Genomic DNA, 26,024 nt, shown 5'->3' with positions numbered 1-26,024 from the left:
GGGAAGCCCAGTGTTGTGAGGGGAAGGAAGAGACAGCAAGTGGATGAAGTAAAACCTAAGGTGTGGGATGAGGAGGAAGAATTGAGACCTGAGGGTCAGGCAGGACCAGGGCTAGGCAGAACCCTAAAGGGATGGGGAAGAGTTTGAACATGTGATATAGGAGGTTGGGAGACTGGTCTCGAGTTTTCCAGGGACCAGTTGGTACTCCTTTGCCTGTCCCAGGGGGCGCAGGAATCCACTGTAGAAATTTTTAAGGCAGTTGTTACTTTAGTGTCATAATGTTTCACATGTATGTCCTATGTTCTTTCACCCCTGTTCATGTGCTGCCAGCCTTGTGCACAATAGCAGCTCTGTCCTCAGCTGTTTTGTACCTAGATTTTAATTTCAAACCAATTGAGTTACATGAGCATAAAAGGCTGTGTAGATGCTCTGTTTCACTTTAGGTTCATTTACGTTTAAATCAATTACTTGTTGGCTGACTACTCTCAAACCAAAGTATGTATCTACATGGGGTTCTAAAAAAATTAGGTTAAATCAGTGCAGATGTCTCAAGTAGATAGGGCCTTTTAGTTTTCAAGTTCTCCATGGCACTCTGTTTTAGCAAGGGTATGTCTAAATGACTTAAGGCAGCACTGCACAGAGATATCCAAGGTACAGCTCTGTGCTGCATCCAATTGTAGCCCTGTGCTACTTCTATTTTGGAGGGGTTTGTGTGCACAGATCCAGCTTGGGGATCACTGTGTGCGCTTCATTGTACCCTGTAGACACACCTTATATGTAAGGTTGGTGTGTAGCACGATGAGAACCATGATTTCAGCTGGGGCTTCTAGGTGCTACTCTCAGGATACTAAGCACAAAATCTGGGGCATGAAGACACAGATACAGTATTAGGGTTTGGGTCAGACCTGACCTGGCAGCCTGACCTTGCTTCAGCTTTTCTGGTCTCCTTGCTCTATTACAAAATATTTTTCCTATGCACCTATTGCAGTATTATGCATTTATTTCCCTCCTCCACTTGCTATAGGGCTTAGATGCTGTTCTCTGAAAATGGTCAGCAGGTGTCTCTTTAGAGCAACCCTGAGCTCTCCCACATTTTCTGCTGGGAGCTAACTAGGCAACCTCTGCAGACAGTGCTCTCTGTTCCCAGAATCAGGAGAGAGACAGAAGGTATCATCCTTGTCATTATGTGAAAGGATGCTCCCTTGACTCTTTGCCAGGACAAGTTGGTAGTCAAATTTGGCCCCTCTTACGGTATCTCAGAAAAGCTGAACTGGCATTAAGCCATAACAGCTGGTTGGATCCTGGTTAGGCTTGTTTTCACTGAACCACAACCTATGAAGTGGTGTCTATCTGTCGTCACTGGAAGATGCTACAGAGAATAAAACTAGCTGAAGGTGCAAGAGTATCACAGTCTTACCAGGGCAGGAACATAGAGGTAATGGAAATAGAATGGGATACCATTTCTTTCACCGTGGTCCTCATGTGGGGTGGTGGAAGCTGATTTCTAAGGACTCTTATTTTTAAACCTGGGAGTCAGCCCAAGAACCTAGTTTGGTAGCTGAATATTCTGTCCTTGTCTCCACAACGAATGCACAAATGGTGCTTTGTCTCTGAAGCTACTTAAAAAAGCAACAGCAGCTTCCAGGAGTTCAGGACTAGTCAGTGTACACAAACAGAAGAGGTTTATTATTTTTTATGGACACACTGGCAGAAGCATAAACTTTCAGCCTTGGTGTGTTTTATAATAGAATAATGCCAGAGGTCAGTTCAGGAAGGTGGTTTTATGGTTATCACTTTGAATCAGTTTCACGTTGGTAGAAACTGTAAGTTTCTTATTCATTCCTCCTTTCACTGACAGCCTGCTCCATCTTGAATACGGGGCTTGATCTGCAGTGGTATGATGAAGAACACAGCAAAATGACTGGGGCAGGAAGCTTCCTGTGCTGTGGGATTGCTGTCTACTGTGAATAAGACTTTTTCCATAACCTCAATTGCAGGCTTAGGCATTTCTGATGTAAATAGTTTACACTAATAAAAATGAGAACATCCAGTCTGTGTGGGATGAAGATAAATATGGCTCATAAGACTTTCTGTCCCTTCCTTTTCAAGTGAATTTATGGCAGGTGAAATAAGCCAAATTGTCAACACTGGAAATTCAGCTTGCTAATATTAGAACAGGTAGATATCAGGCAAAATTCCTCACCGCCCTTTGGTAACTGAGTGAACTGTATAGGATTGTATTAGTGAAAGAACAGGGTTCTAGGTAATAAAATTGAAGTGCATTGGTACAAGCCTAGACGGGGCACGTTTATACCAAAGAGTGTTGTGGTGCAAGGAGGACAACATGCATACATGCACAGGCAGAGCATTCTGGGGAAGCTCTGTGGTCTCCCTTTCCTTTCCATATACTAGCCAGGCAGAAGGCAGGGCAGGACAGCACCTTAGAAAAACTGGTTCAGAGAGGCATGAGCTTTTGTGGGCAACCACCTACTTGGTCAGATGCTATGATGACTTTCTGTCTATTCATAGCATCTGATAAAGTAGGCATTTGCCTCTCTGAACCAGTTAGTCTGTAACGTGCTACCTGTCCTGCCTTCTGCCTGACATCAGGCTAACACAGATAAGTACCTCTATGTTGTCCGGTGACTGCTTTCAGAGGGAATCATTCAAAGCCCAAGTGAAGTCCATGGTAGACGCTTGTTGACTTCAGTAGGTTTTGGATCAGGTCCGTATTCCCCAATGTGGTGTTATTCCCTAGGATTTGCTCCACGTCTCTGTCTGAGTCTAACTCAGGACTGGATTGTGGATTGGACTTGCCTCTCACTGCAGAGGCTTTGTTTTTTTATGCAGCCTGCTCATGTTTATGAGTTTCATTTCTGAACCCCCTTGCCTGAGGCCTCTTTTGCTGACTAATCGGTGCTGTGCCATTCACAAAACCATGTACTAGTCAGAATAAAATACTAGGAAAAACAAAGCCTCCCAGGTGCTTCTTGATTCTCTTGGGGGCATGTTTGTGTTATTTTTAAGTGCCATAGAACTAGAACAATGTGGCTTTATTAGTCAGAGAGTATCCTGAGATGTCATTCAACTGCATTTCTTAAAACAACACTTTCTGTTCTTTGCCAAAAGCTGTGGGGGAGGGAGATGGGGAAGAGTTCTTGTGTATGTACCTGCTTTTTCCTATCACTAAGGTCTCTATTCTGTATTTATTCCTCTTATTGGATCCCCTTCTGCCTCCATGCTAGCTCCTATTTCCATTACAGTGTTGGCCAAATCCAATCCCTGCCAACATCACCAAAGTATAACCAATCTGCTTGAAAACAGATGTGTTTTGTGGTGATAACAACATGTTAGTTACTGGACTGTCACAGAGCATCTGTGTGGTCAATCTTCTGTGCTTAACTTCTTCTCAAACACAGAAAAAAAATTCTGGGGACTCAGAAAGCGTTGTACCAGTCTAACTACCATAGGCCTTGTCTACATGAGAAAGTTGTACCAATTGAAACATTTAAAAAAAACAAACCCAAACCCTAATATTGTTGAACTTATGCAGACCTCTGAGTTGGATGCTTAGTTGGGTTCCAGATGGTTTCTTTTAGTTTATGTAAAATCTGTTCCCAATCAACTTATGCTAAATCAAAATAAGTTACTCATCAATGAAAATTAAGAAGTCCTTATTGAGGTTTGCAATTGTGTAATATGTACTGGGGCAAATTAAAATAGTATAACTGTTTCATGTAGACAAGGATTTAGAATTAGCATCCTGCTCATTGGTATCTTCGAAGTAGATCTTCTCAATTTTCTTCTCATATTGCTTAGGGTATGGACACATGTTCATTTGGAGCCATTTTGAAATGGCAGCAGCTGTTCTGTTCAGATTGGTAGGTATGGACAAAGCCAGGATCAATACAAATGCAATAAAACCACTCCACAACTTTAACACTCAAGGAAGTAGTGTTAAACTTGGAGCAGTTTCACTACATTTGTACTAAGCCCATCTTGTCCAGAGGTTAACAATTTGAACATAACAGCTGCTGCTCTTTTGAAATGTTCTCCTTTGAAACAGCTCCAAATATGCCTGTATTCATACTCTTAGTGGTGTTACATGTTAAGGGTTTTATACCAGCAGCATTAGCTGATGTATCTGTTTCCTCCCAGCTTATCTGACACCTGTCCTAGTAGAATATTCTGCACATCTATAGCAACTTCCATGGGCCAGCCTCAAGGTTCTTTACCAGCATCTTCTGATCCTTGCAACACCTCTGGGAAATGGAGGTTACATTATCCCCATTTTGGAATATAAGTGATGTTTCCAAGGTTGCATGGGAATTCACTATTGAAGTCTAGATCTGAATCTAAGGGTATTTGTTTATTTATTTAGGTATCACTCCAAATCCAGTAGCCAATGAAATTCCAAATCCAAAATACCTGAAGTCAACATCCACATCCAATATTTTCTATCAGGTTGGCATCCTACATGCAAGTCCCAGGCCTACAGGCTGGGGTATTTATATGCCCCCCATGACATTTGATCTTAATCATAAGAGGAGCATAGATCAAAATCAAAGGGTATGTCTTCAGTGCAAAGTTGGCCTGTGCTCTTACTCAGGTGTTGTCCTAAGCCTTTCTTTTGAGGGAATAAAGCCCTCTAGCCCAAGATTAGTGGTGCTGTCAACCCCACCCAGCTTTTTTTGCCTAGAGCTGTGGGTATGAGCTCAGTACTCCTGTCACTTGGACTAATAACCCAACCCATTTGCAGTGAGGACAGTAGGCTCAAGTCCTCAGTTGTCAGCTAATTGTCCTCCCTGTGCCTTCCCTCAATGGCTCATTTGCCCTCACAAGAACAGACAAGTTTTCCCACAGTTCACTGAGCAAGAAGTATAGAGAGGCTCATATGGTGCAAAGAACCATGGGATGTACCCCCAGGAATCCTAGTAATGCACACAGATGTGCACGGTTCCAGGGAAGAGTAAGCAGTCTCAACCCACAGGTAGTACTCTGAGAATTGTTCCTTTTGGTGCTGTACAGTGTTTATCAATGTGGGCCAAGCAGACAGCCCCAATGGTTTTACTTTAAGCCAGTGAGAGCCAATGTTTCTGGCAGGCATGCCACAAACTAGCCTTGCAGTCTCCCAGAGTGCCCCTAATCCCCTGTCTCCTCAACTGGCTGCTCTTGCTTTCTGCTCCCTACCCTATCTGCCACTGTGGTGCCTGTGTCCCCTCTCTTTTCTGTGCCACTTGGTATACTGCTAAATGGTCATGCGGGACATTCTGTTTACTCACACAATCTCTTGTTCCCTAAAAAGGCGGTTGTAGAAGCCCTGCAAAGTCAGTGAAACCTTGAGGAAGGATTTATTTTCATTAGTTCTTGTGCTGACTGGAGTGGGTCAGTGCACCTTTGTTCAGAGGTGTTCTTGCTTGTTCTTTGACCTGAAAGACTGTAACTAAGATGCACTCAGAGAGTGTAAAGTCAGGCTGGGTGAGGTGGGGTGAGAAAGATCATCTCAGGGCTCTGACACGGGCAAACCCCACATGGGAACAAGATGGGTTGATAAAAGCTGTGAAACTGCCATAGACTGTATGCTCAGAAGAAACCTGCAGTGGCCACTGCTCTATATTTCTTGCCTTCATGGCAATATGCACAAAGCCAGAGAAGCAGGAAAACAATGAAGCTTTGTATACTTGCTTTAGCCTTTAGCCCATGAAGAAACTTGTAGAGTGGGATTCTTTTCATAGATTTTAAGGCAAGAAAGGACTCATGTGATCAATGGGTCTGACCTCCTGTATAACATAGGCCAAAATATTTCATCCAGGTTCTCCTGCACCAAGCCTAATAACTTATATTTCAGTAACAAATATTGCCCAGAAAGGCACCTTGAGTAACCTGAGCATAGTTTCCTCAGTGCTGTAAGCAAAACTTTGCCATGTGGTACTTTTGGGGCAAGCTGAGGAAGCCTGTTCTTCCCTCCTCCCCAGTAGAGACAGAGGCAGGGTATGAACAAACATCTGGAAAATTCACTCTTTAAACACCACTCTGTATCAGATATTTCTTTACTGATGTGAAGCAATGGACTGGAATGGTTTCTGAGGTTCTGACCTGCAGTCTTCAACCGGCACTGGGCACTATCTATTAAGACGTGAGGGGCCAAATCCTACTTCATCTATTAGGCACAGCTATGGACAGACATTCAGAAAGCTGAACCTGAATTGATTCAATATTTGCAGGTTAGTCTAACCTGGCTAGGCTAAACCAGTTTGTAACTGGACAGACATAAGGTAAAATTATGCCTTGGAAAGAAGGACATCACATTTAACATAATGTAGATGAGCTGAAGAAGTAAAAAAATACAGAATAAATATGTTTGGTTCATGACCCTGGAGAGGGGTTGGATTTTGATTTTGCCTAAGAGGTAAAAAACATATCTTCTCTTAGTGATAGGCTTTGTTACCATTTCCATCGCACAACCTTTTCCCCTAAGGAGTTAGAACGTGGCTACAAACATTAACTCTGGCCTGAGAGTTTGGTGTGTATATTAGACATCCACTGGAAGCTGCTGAGATGTATTCTGTTCTCTGGCATACCACTGTCAATTTGCAGTGACAGTGAAATTGGTGGAACTGCTTTGGATGTACCCTAGTAGTTAACTGAGAGAGGAAGTTGGCCCCTCTTCTCACAGCATGACTTCTGCTAATGGAACCAGGAAAAGCATGAAGCAGCTGTACTCAAGCATGCAGAAAAGGGAAGGGTTTTTAGGCAAGGCACCTGTGAGCAGACTTAGACTTTTGTTTAATCCCCAGCTCTGCCACATACTTTTCTGTATGACCTTGGGCAACTCACTTAATCTCCCTAGGCCTCCATTCCCCCTTCTCCTTATAAAATGGAGATAGTCAAATTTCTTTTCTTCCACCTTCAGCCTAGTTAACCTTTTGAGGCAGATGCTTCCTTTTACTGTGTTCTTACCATATCTAGCCCAAAAGCCTCTGGACATTGGCTGGGGCCTCTTGGGTATTACTGCAGCACAAATAATTAATGGTGATCAGCATTGCCCTGGGTATTGATTCCTAATGATTGTTAATGATGGATGATCAGTTACAATAAGGGATCAGTAGCAAAAGTGAAGATGGTTATTCTAACTTGCTTTGCCGTTTCTGAAATTTTGGTGGGCAGTTGGTTGGGCGGAGAATCTGCTCGAAGAGTTCAGTGATTCAAGGCGCTGCTTTGTGTTCCTAGAGAATTGTGACATTGCCTCACCTCCCCCACTTCTCCCAAGTGCAGGGACAGTATTTTGCAGGGCTCTGAGGGTAAGGGATTTCAGGAGGCAGTGAGCTGCCAATTGCAGACAGGATCCACAAACATCAGTTTCAAGATATCATCTCTTTCCATCCCATTTGCATTTGTGCCACCACTAGAAACAGAAATGTAGCTGTGATCAGAAGGTACACGATGTGCCAAACTCAGCCTTGATGGAAATAGGGGCCATGGCATTACAAATGCATGCAGCCTCACTAAGGCTGCATGTGCACCAAACTGTCCAGCACCTCACCTTTCTGCCTGGTCAGTCAGACTATTCCATCCCAAATAGCTTTTCTTGCCCTTTTTTCTCTCCACATTTTGCTTTTTACTGTGGTCTACCAGAGGCATAGAGAAGGATGGTGAATAATAGGAGGCCTGAAAAGCATAGAAAGCTAAATATTTGTGTCAGTGATATTCATAATGATATTCATAATGCAGCATCGCCAGCAACAATAGAGCTGTTCATCCTAAAGCACTTCGCAAGCCAAATAACAGAGCACCAGTGACATGTAGCCACCTCTGAAGGCTTCAGCCAAAGACATGGAGCAAATCTCTGCTAGCTAAGTGTTGAAGACAGGCTGACAGACAACCTTGCACCCAGATTTCAGAGACCTTCCAGGTGATCCATGAGAAGGCCCCTGAGAGGCCCATGCTGAGCATCTGATGCCAGGAGAGGCTATAATTATAAAGCTGTAGGAGCCACAAAACTATCTATGCCTACCCTTAAAAAGGTTTAGAAATACCCCAGGAGCTAGGGTTATTGTAGAGCTGCTGAACTCTAGGCTTGTCCCCAGGGCTCTTCAAAGACAAGCACAGAATTGAGAAGTTCTGCGGGGGACACCTGGAAATCAATCCAGTGAAACTGAGTGGAGTCCTGCTAGTGTCCAATTGGAATAAATAAAAGCAGAATTGGTCCTGCCATTCTTTTCTGGAAAAGCTGTCCAGTGCCTTTGCCTTCATTTTGCCTACGTACAACAGATGACATGACTGTGGGACACCAGGCCTGCTGTGGACATGCCAGATTTTATGCTGTAATTTTAATAGACCAACAGCCTGCTTCTCCATTCCTTCTGAGCTATGCACAATACAGGAACAGAATGGGCAGCAGTGCTGTCATCCCTGGGAATTCAAATGTCCTGAGATAAGCCTCAGTTTATCACAAGCTTAGCTTAAGAATTATCTTAAATGTTGTGTTCTTTCATTAGACTTCTGGAAGGGTGTGCTTTCCAACATTTTCTTCATATCCAGGATGGCTTAGAAAAGAGAGCTGAGATTCTTGAATAATCACATGATTCCAGGAGCTGAGGCATTAAGGAAAATCTTTTGAGACTCATGATTAAAATCGTGTTATGGGAATCATGGTTAAAATCACCTGAGTTGGGAATGTGAGGGTTGGGGGCTTTTTTGCACTCCTCTGTATTCATCTGAACCATGAGCATAAATTAGAGCAGCTTCGGGGACCTTTTAGAAGACATCTTTTAGAACTTTCAGGGTTGATTCCTTTACCAACATACAGGCTGTATAGGAACACAGTTGTTTAGCACAGTTTTTAACATTGGTGCCAAAACAACAGGTCTGGGTGCCATCCTTTGCAGGTGTGGGCAAAATGGCAGATCTATCCAGTGGCCGGACTCCATTTCCCAGCAGCCCCTGCCTGCGTGGCTGGGGCCAGTTTCATGGAGACCCCAGCAGCAGCCACACTGTGATAGCGTGAGGCCTGGGTTTCTGTGGAGACTGGCCCCAGCAGTGATGGCAAGGTGTGTGGCAGGATGCACAGCTACTCTGGGGCCAGGCTGGGATCTTGCGGTGGTGAAAGCGTGGTCCAGAGCCAAGGCAGAGCTGCGATCTGCAGCCTGCATGCTCCAGGCAGGGGCATGCAGGCAGCAGATCGTGGCTCTGCCCCAGCTCCTTGTAGTGGTGACAGTGTGGTCTGGAGCTGGGGCAGAGCTGAGATTCACTGCCTGCACGTCTCTGCTTGGAGAATGGAGACTGCAGATTGGGGCTCTGCCTTGTCTCTGGACTATGCTGTCACCGCTGCAAGATCCCAGACAGGCTCTGGAGCAGCTTGCTGTCCTGCCGCATGCCCTGTAAGCAGGGGTGATGCTAGGGAGAGACTTGGGGGGGGCTATTGCCACCCCAGAATTCCCTGTAGCCCCCCTCCATAGCCACCCCTCCTAGTGGCGCTGCCGCCACTGCCCACCCTGCAGAGGCAGTGGCAGCGGGGGCTCCCCCACCCCCGCCCCCCCCCCCCTGGGCGCCCGCCCCGCCCCTCCCCACCCTGCAGAGGCAGTGGCAGCTGAGCCTGCCCCACTGCTACCCATAGCACAGGCCCCCAGCCTTCACTACCAGGAAGAAACTGGTGCCACTGCTGCCTGCCAGCGCTGCTGGGGCTGGTCTCCACGGAAACCCCAGCCCCACACCAGCTGCTGCTGGGGTCGCCATGGAAACCAGCACCAGCCATGGGGCAGGGGCTGCTAGGAAATGGAGTCCTCTGCTGGCCAGATCCAGCCTGCAGGCTGAACTTTGCCTGCCCCTGCTTTAAAAGGGCCTAATAGAGACAAAACAACAAATGCCTCTGTCCGATATTAAAACACAAACTTTTTGAGGATCTGGATTGTAAAACATACCTATGCAATGCAATCTGCTTTCAGGATCCAATCACTAGGCTAGGAAAGCAATCCAACTTCTGAATAGTACAGATGCACATAGAGACTAGGTTCCCAGTTACTCTTAGGCCAGTCATACCCTGCAAAGTTTTCCTGTGTTAGCCAGGGGGATGAGGTATGATTTGTGACTAGCATAGCTGGGTTAGCAGAAGCCCCCTGGTATACATGGGATTATACTGCCAAAATCACACTTTTGCCAATGTAGGTTATTTTGCTCAGGGGGGCTGAAGTAAGCTTTTCCAGCAACAGCACAGTTTTGCTGATATAAGCTATGTCCACAGTTGTCTGGTGTATCAGTATAACTTATCAACAAAGGGTAGGCCAGGCCTTGAATGTCCATGATACTATGGCTGTCTACCTACTGTAGCATCATCAACTGACCTCACAGGGCCAAAATTAAGGGATTGTTCAAGCAAGTAATGAAAGGCAAACGCACGGTACTGTTTTCAGGCAGATCCTCTAACCTGTTATCAAGTACCTTTTAAAGGAGAAAGGTAGTGGAAAAATACACACCAGAATGCTTTGCAGTGGTTGTCATGACACCATCTTAAAAGCTTTCATTTTTGCTTAAGGGTCAGCATACCTTGAACAGGCCCTAATGACTACGACACATGTGAGACACTATGTCACCATTTCTGCTGGGAATATGTGTACAGTGAAACTGTCACTGGGAACTGGCAAATGAAGGTACTGCTTGGAAATTATTGAAATCAGTGGAAAGACTTCTGTTGACCTCAGTGAGTTTTGGATGCAGCCCAAAGATATGAATGCTCCATAACAGTGATGCACTGTATTATTGACAGTATGTTGGCAGCTGCTAGCAGGAGTCTCCTAGCTAAATTCTTCCTTGTCATGCTTAATATTTACCACTAGATCAACTCCAAGAGCGTGCATTCCTTTTTTTATTAGTTGAAGATACAACCCACTCAATGAGACCAAAAGAAAACACAGACAGCTTTCTCATTGTGCAAAGGCTGTATGCAATGAATATCGCTGAGTGCCTGCTTCCAACATGTCAAGGCATGCAAAGATGTAAGGCAGTATGTACAATTGCACATCACTCTCTGTCCCATGGGCAAGTAGGATGTAGCAGAGAAAAAAAATCAAATGACTTTTAGTAGTCTTGGTCACATGAGGCTTATACATTTCTTAAAAACTGAATAAAAAACACCAACTACTTGCAGTAGGAAAATTCAAAATATTTTTTCCTTAAATTTCCCAGGAACATTTTCCAGCTTTTTGATTTAAAAAAATGAAACAGGAGCATTCACATATTTCAGAAATAGCTTTCAGTATAAAACACATTTCAGAAGTTGAATAGAAACTTGCAAACACTGATTCTTTGTTTTTGGGGTTGTTTTTTTTTTACTAAAAACCTGGCATTTTTATTGAAACATGTGGTCTCTCTTTTTAACAACAACAACAATCTAAAAGTCATTTTTTCCATCAAATAATGTTTCAGTGGAAAATTTTAAGTAATTGTTTCTTGTCAGATGAAAAAACTTTGCAAAAAAAGTCTGTTCAATTGCCTTTGAAGGGTGAAGTAGAGGAGCTCAGGGATGAAGAATGTGAATTTGCAGAAGTTAGAAGGAAAATAATTAGAAATACAAACAAAAAATCTCTTCAGTTTCACCACTGCCAACCTTTATTGCCTAAATATCTGTGGTGATGTCATGTGATGATTGTGATGTAGTAAGTGTTCCCTTGGGGACACTGCCAGCTGGTGTTGGCTAGAGCAGGCCATAGGCTGCTGTAGCCTATGCTAAGGTAGAGTGCAGAGCCAATCTGGAAAGAGAATTAAGAGAGTTGCCAAATCAAACCTCAGTGAGATTGTAACTTCTGGATGAAGCAATAGCACAGGCAGACTGTCCTGGGGAAAATAACTATAGAAATGCTTTTTGGAGGGCAGACAGCTTGGATAGTTGCCCCACCACACCCACCAGGTCTCAGTATGTCCAATGAGCTCTGAGCCATCTCCAAGCAGACAAAGAGAAGCACCTATGGCTTTTATGACCCTGCTGAATTCATGGGAACTGAAGAAGGCAGCCAGCCAGAGACCAGAAGAGTCAGTGGTAGGACACAGACCCCTGTCTCCCTGTAAAATAATAGCAACAACAGTCTGAAGTCTGCTTTTGGACACATGTGGGCCACTACCAGGTAACTCAATGGAATGGGATGTCTGTGTGGGTAGATGGAGTGTGGATTGTGGACAGGAAGCTTGTTGGTGGTATAGGTGAGGAAGAAGGGGGAGCAACTGGGACTTTTTTGCAGCTAGAAAGCCAGAGATAGGGTGCTAGCCTTAAGCTCATTTGCTGCCAGCCTTCATTGTTGTGCTCTGTGCTTTTAATCCATGTTATTTTAATGAACTTCCACTGCAAACACACACCACAGATGTTATAGGGTCAGAGGGGGCGTAGGAAGATGGGGAAAGATATAGAGGAATCATTTTGGTTGGCTAGTCATAATATACCCACTGGTATATCACATGTTGTTCAGCTGAAATAATTAACAAGCTTGCAACTCCTTACAGGAGATAACCACTGACTAATGCTGAATAATCATCCTTTTGTTGGCCAGCATGCTAAGTCATCAATATTACATGGCTATTTACCGCACAGCCTCAAGAGTCAATTTGGAGATCATGGTGGCTTTGGAGGCCAGCCCCTAGCTGGTACAACTGGATATTAGCCGCACTGATGTCACTGACTTGATGCCTGCTTACACTCGCTGGGGAACTGCCTCTTTATTTTTATTTATGCTGCTGTTTATCAGACTCTCATAAATATGGTCATCTCTTTCCTGGGTAGCTTATTCAGGTGCTGTTTGTTGCATGTTGATTCTTCTTCCTGCATTATGTTTCATTGAGGAGCTAAAATGGACATCCTTGTGTATGCATGCTCATAAGCATGTTGGGTACCACATGGGAATGAGTGGGCAATCCCTGCCCCAAGGCAAGGACAAACATGAAGAAACATCATAAAAACAGGAGGTGAAGTATGGCAAAAGTAAAAGACGGTCAAGTTGATTTATGCAGGCAGAAACCTGGGCTCCCACCAGGGGTCTGCATCAGTGTATGAGCATGACACAGTCAGTAAATGAGCAGTGAAGGCCCACAAGCCTGATGGCTGCCATTCAGTGCTTTGATCTGCATGTGTCGGCCAGCAGCTTCACCTTATCTGGTGCTTTGTTAGGCTCTAGCTAGGGAGAAGCAAGCCATTTGGTAGGGAAAAACCAAAGATCCAAACCCAGCCGGACCCGAGCTCATGCATGGCCAACTCAGCTAGCCCTCTTTTGTTTCGTAGTGTCACATGTCCATTGGGCCTTTTGAAAAACACCCAGCCAAGGCAAAAATACCCAGCCTCAGGTATCGGACCCTGCTCTCCCAAAGATTTCTAGCCACGGCACAACTGAGCCAGCTTCACTCTGTGTATCTGAGATGGTCTGTTGTTACCACGCTTCTACCTGTGGAACTTGGGAGGAGCCTGTAACCAGGTGGGCTGTAATCTAGTTTTGGCTTGCAGGATGCTCCACCTAGTCAGCGACCACATGGTTTCACATGTGCCAGGGATCCTGGAGCAGCCCTTGCCTGTGAGAACATGCTGCCAATGGATTCTCACGTGGAAGATGTTGCCTGCTTCTGTTAAAAACACTCCTTGCTAGCAGACATCAGCAGAGCACCTCCAATGGCTGCTCCCTTTGTGCTGGGCCTCAGTGTCCTGTTACAGCACAGAAACCTTTCTTCAGTTACAAGCTAGGTTCAGTATCAAGTGATCTTGCCTACCAAGAGGCCGTTGCTCCTTGATTAAATGTTTCATCAGCCACTTAGTTTGCAGCAGGTAAAATAATTGATAATGGCACAGCCACTTCTTGCCATGAGCAGTGTTACAGGCTATGAAATTGTGCTCCCAGCTCCTGGACCTTAATTAGTCTTCGCCCCTCCACAGAAAAAAGCATATCAGGAAGGAAAAGGAACTGCTAGCAAGGTATAACTGTGTTAAAGATGTTAGGTGTGATGCCTAGGATACTGCTGCAGAGTGTTCAGATACTACAATGAAGAGTGAGGTAGAAGCACTCATCTAGTATAGAATATTGTATAATTTCTCTTTCACAATCTGATCCAAAGCTCAGTGAAGTCAACAGAAAGAGTCCCCTTGACTTCAACACTCCTGGGATCTGCCCCTTGTTCCCCTGCTAGATGGGTTTAGTGGCAGTATTTACTGGGGTGCGGCAGTATTTACTGAGCTGTGCAAACTGTTTAGAATAATAGAAGACCATCAGCTTAAAGTGACAGAAAAGGTGGCAATAAGTCTGTGGCATAGGCTTCTCTAAAAGTACTTCCTTTCCTGCCTTTCTTTTAGGTTTGTGGAGGATATAATGGATTTCCCCCAGTGTCCTTTCATCTAGGTTCAGAACAGAAGCTAGTAAGCAGAGAAGTAGCTTTATTTATTCATAGAATGCATTAACATTTATTCAGCTGGCGGCCCGGTGTTTGAATAAGGCAGCAACATGATAGCTACCTGTCCTTTCTACTGTCTGCATTGCCAGGGCTCTCTTTGTAAAGGCAGTTGGAGATTCTTCCAGAATATGGGGCTGAACAAGTGTGATGTGTGCTGTGTTTTAATTGTTTAGGATGATGAACACTGTGCACATGGCAGTCGCAAGCTAAGCCAAGCTGCAACTCCTCCTGCAACAAGGATGAGGGATATTCATTGGATCACAGACAAGTAGGACAGGGAGGGACCTCACAAGCACATCTGCTCCAGCCCCCTGCTCAAGGCAGGATCATCCCTGACTAAATCATCCCACGCAAGTACCTGTCTAACCTGCCCTTGAAAAGGTTCAGGGATGGAGATTCCACAGCTTCTTTAGGTAGCCTGTTCCAGTGCTTAACCACACCCATATTGTAGTTAGAAAATTCCTCCTAATTTCCTGGCTGTAGGGGACAGGACTTGAGGCCAGTATACTATTGGCTTTTCTTTGCAATAAGAGCACACTGATAGCTCGTGTTTAGATTACAGATTATTGTAACCCCTAGGTCCTTCTCTGCATTACTGCAGCCTGGTCAGTCATTCTCTAGTCTATATTTGTGCATTCAATTATTCCATCCCAAGTGCAGGACTTTGCACTTGTCCTTTTTGAATCTCATCTCATTGAATCTCATCTCATTGAGGACAATTTCTCCAGTTTATCCAGGTCATTCTGGATCCTAGCCCTACACTCCAGAGTGTCTGCAACTCTACCCAACCTGGTGTCATCCACAAACTTGCAAAGGGTGCAGTCAGTACCATCAAACAAATCATTAATGAAGATATTTAACAACATTCATAGGGGACAGACCCCTCAATATGTCCTTCCACTAGACATTAGCCACTGATGACTACTCATTGGCCACATCTGTACAGTTGTTACTGTGCAGTCATTCCGTACTTGCATAATGTGCATAAGCAAGTACTAAATAACTGCACAATAACCGACATTACTGTGCAGTACTGTCCCTGCACAGCTTTTTTCAGATTCTACTGCGCAGTAGCTCATTACCATTGAGCAGTAGCAGCATATCATAGTTAGTGCCCAGCCAACACGACTGCGCAGTAGTGTCTCATGTATACGTGTCCATTGAGTACAATGATCCAAACAGTTATGTATCCACCTTACAGTACTTTCTTCTTGTCTGTATTTTCTTAGCTTGTTAATGAGAATGCCACGGGAGACAGTTTCAAAAGCCTTGCTAAAGTCAAGGTATATCACGTCCACTGTTCCCCCCACATCCACACAGCCTGTCTTTATCAAAGAAGGAAATCAGAATGGTCAAGCATGGTCAGAGTGGTCAAGCATGGCTCTTGGTGAATTCATGCTGGCTGTTTCTGATCAACTTGTTTTCCCCTAGCTGCTTCACTTTAAATTCCTTGAGAACCTGCTCCATGATCTTTACAGATATTGAGCTTAGGCTGACTAGTCTCTAATTCCCTAGATCCTCCTTTTTCCCTTTCTAAAAGATAGGCACTTTTTGTCCTTTTCCAATTATCCAGGACCTCACCCAACCTCCATGAGTTCTCAAATGGCTCTGAAATTACTGCAGCCAATTCCTTCAGTATTCATGTGCTACTGTAGGAGATGATGATAGGAATGAAGAACTGGAAGGGACCACCTGAGGCTGAAGGAAATACTATCTATATACTGTTTGCATACAGAGCACCTATATGGACATGTGTAAGAAATTCCCCTTAATACCAATGGAACTGAATTGTGTAAATCCTATCCTATTGATAATTGTATGAAAAAACAAAGAAGATTAAAGCAACATTAATGTTTTACCTGTTTTCTAAAGCATTTTGATGAAAACTATGTGCACAGGCAGGTGGTATCATTATCCCCATTTCACAGATTGGAAAACTGAGGCATTAGGAAGGGACATGATTTGCCCAGTGTCACCCAGCAGGCTTGTTGGCTGTCCAGGGAATTCACGTCTCCAAAGTCCTAGGCTAGTGCTCTGCCCAGTCAGATGCACTGTCTCTCACATCTGTTACAATTTTTGCAAAGTATTGAGTCACACGAGCAGTGAAGCGCACATGAAGTGAGAGCGTGGTCGTCATCAGCTGCGGATCAGAACATTCTGCACATAGGGGCTTACTTTGTTACTTCATGTCTGGGCAAACAGTGGCACAGGGCTGAGAGAGAATACCTCTCAGTTCCTTTTCTAGCACTGCCCCAGACCTGTTTTGTGACCACAGCATGTGTCACTTAACCCCTCTGTGCCTCTGTTTCCCTGGCTGTGAAATGGGGATGGTCTTAAAGGGTGGCTATTTGCTATTTAAGGCATGAGCAGCATACCCCATTCTTGCTAGTTTGTGGACACCAAAGGGAAGCAAGTGCTGTTTCTTCATGCTTGTTTTGACTGAAGCATTAAGAGCATATGTTCCGTTCATAACCAGAAGTAAGTTTGCCATTGATTGTATCAGTATCTGGTGATACTGCTCCTCTGCTGCTGGGCAGAGGCCATCTGGACTTAAGTGCACTTGGAAGACCAACTGCCACAGCTTCCAGGAGCACTTTCTCCATCAGCCAAGATGCTAACTCTCTCCCTGACTTGTAAGGTCTGGCCACTGAGAGTCAGGTCTGCAGAATCTTCATGTAGCTTGCTACGCTGGATTGTCAGCTGCTGTCACTTCCTTGGTTTGAAGGCTACGACACTGAATTAAACCAGCTGAGCAACTGGGCCACTATGGTTAGGACTGAGTACACTAACTTTAAAAGGGCCCTGTTTGGTTCTGAACACTGCAAAGGATAATGGGGTACTGCCTGGAGCCCTGATGCTTTGTATTACAATCCTGTAACATCTCTCATGTTAAGCAGGGTCAGGTTAGTACTTGGATGGGAGATGACCAGACCAAACCAGATCCTGGCCCTGATGGTTCTTCCCAGGCCTGCACTGTGCTGAGAGAGTACTCAATGGCCAGAGATGTTATCTTTGGAAGAAACATAAAACCAAGGCCTGGATCACTTTAGAGTAATCATTTGCATTTTTATGTGTTATTCAGTCTATGTACTGTACTGGCAACATGGGAGAGAGCTTCAGCTGGAGTAAATTTAGAGTTGTTCCACTGACTTCTGTGGAACTTTGATGGCTTATGATTTCCTCCCATTAGTGGGCTCTGCAAAAGTCAGTTTTTGGGAGGGCTCTGACTGAGGAGGTACTGGGAGGCCAGGACTTTGAGACTGCGTGATCCTTTCATGCACAGAGGCCTTTGAAAAAGGAGTCCTGGATTATCTCATGGAATCTCAGGTCTTGTCGAAGCTGGGGTATGGCATGTGGGTACCTTAAGGAACCCCTGTGCAATACTGGGCTGAATCTACAGGTGCTGTGAATCAGCAACCCCCTTTGGCGGCTTGCTGATTTACTGAGCTGAAGATCTGGCTCCTCACTGTGTGTGCCTTTGTCCAGGTTCACTGGAGCTGGGAGAAAGAAGTCTCATTGCTGGTGAATTTGTAGAAGGAAAGAGCTTTCTGTGCATGGTCACATAAAAAACAAAATATTTTCCACCTCAGTACTGAGGCTGACTACTTCTTTTAGAGAATGGATTTGTTTTAAAGGTATAAGGACAGGCTGCAATCACTAACCAGACCATTAGCTAGTTATCTTCTGCTGCCAGCTGTTGGCAGTAAAGGTATTTTAGAGCCATGGGGAGGCATACAGTCCTGGGAAACAAGGAAAGGCTGAAAGAACTAGGGTTACATAGTCTGGAGAAGAGAAGACTGAGGGAGGATTTGATAAGTCTCCAAATACCTGGAGGGCAGTTACAGAAAGAATGGAGATGGTTTGGTTTTTTTGGTGGCTGTAAGGGATAGGACTAGGAGCAATGGCCTCAAGCTGCAGCAGAGGAAATTTAGGTTGGAAATTAGGAGGAATTTTCTGATGGGGGGGATGGTCAAGCATTGGGACAGGCTACCTAGAGAAGCTGTGGAATCTGTATCCCTGGACATTTTCAAGAGCAGGTTAGACAGATACTTGCATGGGATGATATAGTCAGGGATGATCCTGCCTTAAGCAGGGGGTTGGATTGCATGTGCTTGTAAGGTCTCTTCTAGCTCACTATTTTCCTATGATCCTATGAACACCTAAATGGTGACTGTTTAGTAATGATACAACACAGTAGGTTATATCAGTGACTGGATGCATTTACCTGGTTGGTGGACATCTGTCATAATAGGACAAAAGCTTAATAGGTGAACGGTTTAAAATGGTGTTATTTTCAACTTTTAGGTTGATCTTGATTTTAAGATGAGACTGAAACGAGATGTGTTATTGATTTACTTTGGGTATTTAAGGCTAAAGCCTTTCCAAAGCCTGCCTCCATCCAAAGCTCCACATTCTTTCAACATGTGCTGCAACTCCAACACGTTCTGTGTTTTCTTGTTCATTTTAAAGGGCACGAGTCCTTTTAAACTGTATAAAAGATCTTTAATGCAAATGTCCTAAAAGTTCCATGCATTTGCCTGTCCCTTTTTCCGCTCTAGCTCATATCATTTAATCTCTGGGCAAGCAACCTATAGAGTTTAAACTCCCCCCACTCTAGTCTTTCCCCCTTGAATTTAGCCCACTTAAATTAGCCTACTGAGTGGTGTGGAGAGCAGCAAACTTCTCTTCTCTCTTTATTTCAGCATAGTGCTCCCTTACGCTTGCCTAAATTATTAATGATTACTTTGTTCAACGCTATCCTCTAAGCTAAGTGCCAGGCCTTCCAGCAGTGAAGGTCACCCACAGTGACACTATCCCAGGCTTGGGTCATTCCACAGGGACAAAGCTCCAGGCAAGCAGTCTGCAACTGAGGTCACTTGACAGTGACAAATATCTCAGGCACCTGGTCAGTAAGCACAGTCACCTTACAGTAACAATATTTCAGGCAACCAAGAGCCAAAGAAAGATTTCCAATAGGTATAAACAGTTGGTCAAATTGCTGTTGCAATGCCTTGATAGTCTATGGAAACCCAAGGTAAGTGAGTTGCCAACATTATGGAAGGTGAGTGCAATGATTGCTGGGCTAGAAATTAGGATGTGAAATGAAATATCATCCCTGTTCTGTTCTGTTCCAGTCGGGTTCTTCTATTGGGCGCTTCTTGCTTGCAGCCTGATCTTGCTAACAAAATCAGTAAGAGTTCTGCTGGAAGGCTAGCAGGACCAGAAACCCCAAATAATGGTGAGAGCACCCCAACCAAGAAGCCTTCTTTTTTGTAGCTGAACAGAATGAAGGAAATCCTTGCCACTCGATCCTGTTTGTTCAGTTTATCACTGCATAAGGCAGGCCAGACCTACAGTTGTCATAAATCAGCAGAGAGCTATTAATAGTAATGATAATTACCATATTTGCCTGCATACACATACCTCCGAATAAGATACACACCTTGTTTTTGAAAGGGAAAATGAAGAAAAAAGATCTTTCCTTAAAAACATTGGTAAGGACAGTATTTTTCCAGGGGAAACACAGACAGCTACAGTAGAGGGGAAAAAGAAGATTGTGGCTGCTCTGTTAACTCCTAGCTGCAGGACACCACAGGGGTGCTGGTTGAGCCAAAACGCCGGACCCTCTGCTCTTCTTGAGCTGAGCTTTAGAACCTTAGAAATACAACACAATAGAGCCTGGGTGCACAGGCAGATTAATGCCCGGGCCCAGGGGCTCCTGCCTTGGTATGGACAAAACCAGCAGCTGGGCCAGGTGTGTGTGATGCTCAGCCGGACTGAGCCATGGCAGGGCAAGGGGCCGCCCTGGTGTTCAGTCCACTCTGCATGTGCCCAGCAGGCAGCAGCTTGGCACCCCGAGCACTGGCTCCAGTGTGGACCTGCAGGCAGGGGCAGCCACAGCTCCTACCCCAGGGTTGGGGGGCAGAGCGTCCTGCTTTGGCTGCTGTTCCCACTGCACTGGCTGGGGACGGAGCCCATGGCTGTGGGGCAGAGTGTGGGTCGGGGGCCCTAGTCATGGGAGGAGGGGGCCCCAGGCCCCGATTAATCTTAATCCACCCCTGCCTGGGTGCCAGGGCAGAGGCTTCTGTTGAGTCAGTAACAGCTTCTTTAGCACAAGCCTCTACCCAGGAAAAGAGAGAGTGTCAACAGCGTCAGTGAGGGAGCCCCAGGTACTCACTGTGCTGCCCTGTATGCAGCAGCACAGTTATTTCTCTCCTCCTCTCCCACCTCCCCCTGGCTTGTGCAGCAAAAGTTGCTTTTACCTTATTTCCGTGCTTAAATTGCACACTCCAGTTTCCAGTAGCTTATTTTTGGAAGAAAGTTTTGTTTTATATGCAAGATAATACAGCACTATTAATACTCAGCTTTTCCACAGCGCTTTTAAACTTCTGCAGATCCTTGCACCACTGTGGTGCTACTGTGGTTTATGGCATATCTGAACCCTGAATGTTCTTTTGAAGCTCCTCTTGCCAGCTAAAAAAACTGCACCTACTTTATAGACTTGGTCCTTCAGAAGAATCAAAGGGCACTCACTGACTTTTCATAGTACACTGAGTAGTTAAAGAATATAATCATTAATCTGCTAGGAACAGAATGGCTTTAGTTGGGCAATTTAGAGAACTTGATTATCTGGCTACATCAACTAGAAAACCTTGGAGACATGCGTCTGTTCTGCACTCACTTATGTACACTAGCAAAATTAGTGTTGCAGTCATATGACCCAGAAGACCAGCTGCACTGGGGGAGCAATGTCAGAGGAGAGAGGCATTTCTGCTACTATGACACAGGCACCTGTGAGCTTAGTATATAAGAAAACAGTTATCTTCTGCCATATAGCACGTATAGCAGGTAGGAGTGCATAAAAACTACCTTATTGGAACAGACCAAAGACTTGTCCATACCAAAGACATTCTGGCATATTGTCTCCTGCTGTGGCCTAGACTGGTAGCTTTTCTGGAAAGTCAGAAGCCCCCTAATACATTGGACAATGAATTATGAAGTGTCAGTTATAGCCACTCATCGCACACAGGTGACCCACGCTGTACCACCAAGAGATATCAACAGAGAGCCAGGACACAAAGATGCCTTCATCTTCCAAATTACTAATTCTAATTTTACTCATCAGCTTAGTGCCTCAGGGCCAGTGACTTACCATATAAATCTTTTGCACTCAGTTTGGAAGCTCCATCTGCTTTGCCCATGCTGCCACTACAACACAAAAGAAAAGACAGACCCAATGAACAACAAATCTAAAGCATCTCTCTTTTGGATTCATGATGTGATTTTTTTACACTTGATAGTAACTCTGATCTGGAGTACCTGTCTGAATGACACGTAGCACTGGCTTTCTGGTCTAGCTTGAATGAGTGTGGAGGAGTGGTAGCAATCACTGCCGTGCCCGGGGAGCCACATGCATTCCCTTCCACTTCTCCACACAGTAGTGGCTTGCACTGTAATGGGTTTGGGGGCCTTGCGGGAAGCTTGCTATTTGCCCTTTAGCTTTAATTTTTGAGGGGAGGGGATCTGACCAGCTTTCCCTTGATGTTTTATTTTCTCCAAAATGTAAGATCTTGCCTTTGCATTTCGTTGGGCCAAACCTGGAAAGGACACAGGTCTCTGACCTCAAGACAACTGATCCTCACCCACTTTTTCTGCCTTGGCTCTCCCAGAATCCTCTGGTCCTTTCTTGGCAGTAGGGCCTGATGGAACTGAGCTTAGCCTGAACATCAGGTTGCATCTCCATACAGGTATCAATGCTGTGCCCTTCTTTCTTACAGGCCTGCCTCGCTTCTGCAGTACAATCAACCAAATCCAGATTTTAGTCCTCCAGATGGCAGCTCTGTATTACCAGCTAGAGCACTTCATCATTTGTACTGTCCATTTCAGAGAATCTGTTAGAACCCACTTTCTCATACAAAGCTGTTATCTACTTGTAGGGCTCTATTTAATCTGAATGTAGTACTGGAATATTCAAGTAGCAGACAGCCCATCTGGGTCCAGCCTCATTATAAATACTATCATGTCAATGGTATTCCTTACTAATATGGGGAATGCATGGCTTCAGGAAGGGGGTTCTAAGGGTGGTGGAGTGTGAGTTTATATTAGGGGTGGGCAATTATTTTGGGCGGAGGGCTGCTTACTGAGTTTTGGCAAGCCATTGAGGGCCACATGACAGGCAGCCAGGGGCAGATAAATATTAATTTTCTAAATTTTTAGGGGCCCCACAGGCCAGATACAATGGCCTGGCAGGCCGCATCTGGCCCACAAGCTGCATTTTGCTATCCCCTGGTTTATATGCATGAGGAACATGGCCACAGGTGAGCCTGCGGAGGCTGATGCTGACCCAATTTTGAGCCTGTATGAAGGCCACATTTAAAGAAGTTTAATGAGACAGGTAGGAATAGGATGTCCCAATCTATTGCAATACATGGAGAGAAGTCATTGAAGCTTATGATGACAGTGAGGTTCTTACTTTGCAGAGCCAGGGTTACTGCTGATAGATCCCTTGAGGCTCATATTGCTCTCAGGACACGCAGCTGTAACAGAAACAAATGAGACATGATGAGTGATTAGAAAATTCAGCCTTCTGGTTATGTGACCTGATGAACTGTTTGTGCAACTGTGTGCCTTGCTGTGGGGTGAACTTTGTAAAAGGATCCCAGCCTCTCTTCCTGTGCCCACGACTGATGGTGCATGCAGGTGGTCACCTTAAGATGCACCCAGCTACCTTCCTGCACTCTCCCTACCCTCACCGTGGCACCAAGCTTTCTCAGATATAAGCTGAGGGGTCTGATCTAGGATTAAATAAGAGCATAACTGGCCTCATCCTAGTGACCCCTTAGAGGCAATTTGAAAATGTGCATAGCTATGCTTTATGTGCCCCCATTTCCCTTATCTTTCTTTCTCCTCCTTCCCTTCTCTTTTATATTTTAATATCTCTCTCCTTATTCTCTGCTTTCTGCACATCCTTTCACAGCATCTGATGAAGTGAACTTGAGCTCACAAACTTGTGGTCTCTCTATATTTTATTTAGTTAGTCTGTAAAGGTGCATATCTACTCTGCCTTCTGATATGCTTTATTTAGTCATACACTCACCAATGATGAATGCCCTGGGTTATTTTTCATGTACATGTCTGAAAGTTATCTTGTCTTGGAAAATTATTGAGTGTTAGTACAAAATGCCATATCAGGTATAAAGCTGCCTTTACCAGTATACTCTTCGCATAGCAAATGATAGCACAAGACAGATTTGCAAACACTATTAGCAATCCAGTAGATTACCACAAGGGACTCTGAATGTTCAGCCAGCGGTAGAGAAGCAGACAGCCCAGTTCAGAGATTTACCACATGTGGGGAAAAATGCTTTACAGAAATTATAAATAAAGGGAGAGAGTTCGAGAATTATCCAGAATTTCCTTCAGAAAATAAAGCAGCCAGTTAAGGAAGAGCAGAGAGAGGAAATACCATATAACCATCTGGGAAGTTTTGTATCTTCAGAGATCGACAATGTTCCTCATAACCCTTCCATGTGAATGCAAAAAATAAGACAAAACAAAACAGAACAAAAAAATTATAATTTCCAGGCATTTTATTCACACTGCAAAATATTAAGAGTCATCTCTGTAGGATCTGGCCACTCAAGTGCCTTATTGTTTCTCTTGTGTGGGCTCAATCTTGGCCCCACTGAAATCAATATAAGATTATCAAAATTTGAAGGAATGTGCCTGATATCTTGACACACATCAGTTAAGTTAAACCAGTTCCAGTGCCCCCGGCCGTATTTATGAATTGTTTTGCAGCTCATAATGACTGCTGCTTTCTCACGTCAGTCCCTGCACTGCTCATATCTAATAGATTTCTTTTTGTAAAGTGACATAGGATAATTGGCAGAGGGAAAATGCTCTACTAAGCCCTAGTCTATTCTGTTCCTTTTAAGGCTGTTGATCCATTTTAGCCTCCCAGTAGCTGATCGAACTTAGGAACAGTAATGCTCTGTTCCTATATCCCTTTAAACCATCACATCCATATGTAGTCTTATTGAAATCCCTTCTACTGGATTTAAGTGAGAGCAAAATTCAGCCTGGTGAGTTTGCAGCTTAGCTCCAGAGGTCCCCAAATAGAAATCCACATTGAGGAAAGTGAAGGGTAATGGAGATGGGCCTTTGGTAAATGAGAGTGACCTTGGAAATGTTAGCATTTGTTTTCACCTTCATAAGCTCTGTCTACTTTTCCTGCCTCTGTTCAACCAAGGACCCTGCCCATCCGTCTCCCATAGTAGCTGCCTTCACTTGCTGCTCCATTAGCAAATTCAAAATTGCAAGGGAATGGCTGAGTGTTGCACAATTATTCACAAAGAAGAAGCTGCATGGAGTTCTACGGAATCTGGGCCAGCTGTAAAATGAAGTGTTTTTTTTAATCTGTGCTCAGTAACGGTGGCACGCCCAGGGAGTAGCAGGAGAATGTATAGGTGTAGCCGCTGTAGCTATCTGCTGCCAATTAGAATTTGCTGCTTGATGTGTGACCGCAGAATACACATCAGCCACACGGTAAAGTCCCAAGTTCCTTTCTTGTTTGTCAAAGTCCTACTCACGCACAAACACTTCATAGAGTCTCACCTGACCAAGTGTGAGCTCTACATACGTACCTATCGTTAGCATTCCAAGGGGAGGGAAAGGGGAAGGAAAAGTGCAGGTAAATTCTTCTTGAAGAAAAAAAATGTCATGAAGTATTTTAAGGGTGAATCATCAGACCCTTACCGCCTCTTCAGCAAGAGAGTGTAAATGACAGCAGACTGAGCAGCACATGCTACTGGCTTGCTCTACAATTCATCAGTCAATATAAGGCCTCCCCTTATGGCCCAGGTCTCCCCTCTACACACACAGAATGGGAGATGGGCATTGCCCTACAGAGCCAACAACCTAAGGGTGCTTCTACACGTGACACCATTAGCCTGTACAGGTGACGAAAATGTCCTTTGTGGGGCTTAATGACATCACAGTGTACATGTGCAAGACTTTTGGGGTTTTTAAATGACTTTGCATTGTTGCGAACTAAACTACATCTGGATGTTTTTTAGTCTTCAGTGTTGCAAATTGCAGTGATGCAGCTGTCAGCTCACCCCCCAGCCACGGGTAAAGGCAAGAAAAAAGGTTTGGTCTGCTTGCCGCTTCTGCCTTCAGTAGGCACCTGCTGAAGGCAGAAGCAGCAAGGGGCCTGATCTTTTTTTATTTGGTGGAGCCTGCCCACCTCTCTCGTGCAGCCGGGGGGTGAGATGCTGGTGGGCCGAGTGGTTCTGAGCTGCGGGGGGCCCTGGTCCTTCTCTCCATGGTGGTGGCGCCCCCCGGGGCCACCCGGGCGGGCTGCTAGTGGGTTGGGTGCTGCCTCAGCTTGGGATCGGGGAAGAGTTGGATCAGGCCAGGTGCTGCCTCTGATGATGAGAGATAGCAGGTGGGCAGAGGAAGCAGAGTGAACACAAAGGGACAGCAAAATGACTGATTAGGGTAATAAACAGCTGTCCCAGCATACTAGGTGCTTAGCCACTGTCCTGTATTTTGTAGGTGTAACCCATACAAAGACAGCATTTGTTTGCTCTGTTTCCTCTGCATGT

At 44.8% G+C, this 26,024-nt stretch overlaps 1 protein-coding gene across 2 annotated transcripts in view; it reads right to left on the bottom strand.

The window, feature by feature from the left end:
• Nucleotides 1-26,024, bottom strand: part of EPS8L2 (EPS8 like 2) — a 115,848-nt gene that overhangs the window by 62,554 nt on the left and 27,270 nt on the right. The window contains exons 2-3 of one of the 2 annotated variants that reach the window (XM_006019203.3): nt 22,889-22,952; nt 21,569-21,624 (exon numbers count right to left, since the gene is read on the bottom strand). In XM_006019203.3, the coding sequence (XP_006019265.1) occupies nt 21,569-21,624; nt 22,889-22,932 (100 nt within the window). In that variant the 5' untranslated portion in view covers nt 22,933-22,952. Of the gene's footprint in view, nt 1-21,568; nt 21,625-22,888; nt 22,954-26,024 lie in introns of those variants that run through there. The other variant, XM_025198551.1, reaches the window with a different exon arrangement.

This window comes from Alligator sinensis, unplaced genomic scaffold, assembly GCF_000455745.1.
Source record: "Alligator sinensis unplaced genomic scaffold, ASM45574v1 scaffold907_1, whole genome shotgun sequence".
NCBI lineage: Eukaryota > Metazoa > Chordata > Crocodylia > Alligatoridae > Alligator > Alligator sinensis.
Note: the sequence above shows the minus strand (reverse complement) of the source record. Positions and strands in the feature narration are given on the sequence as shown.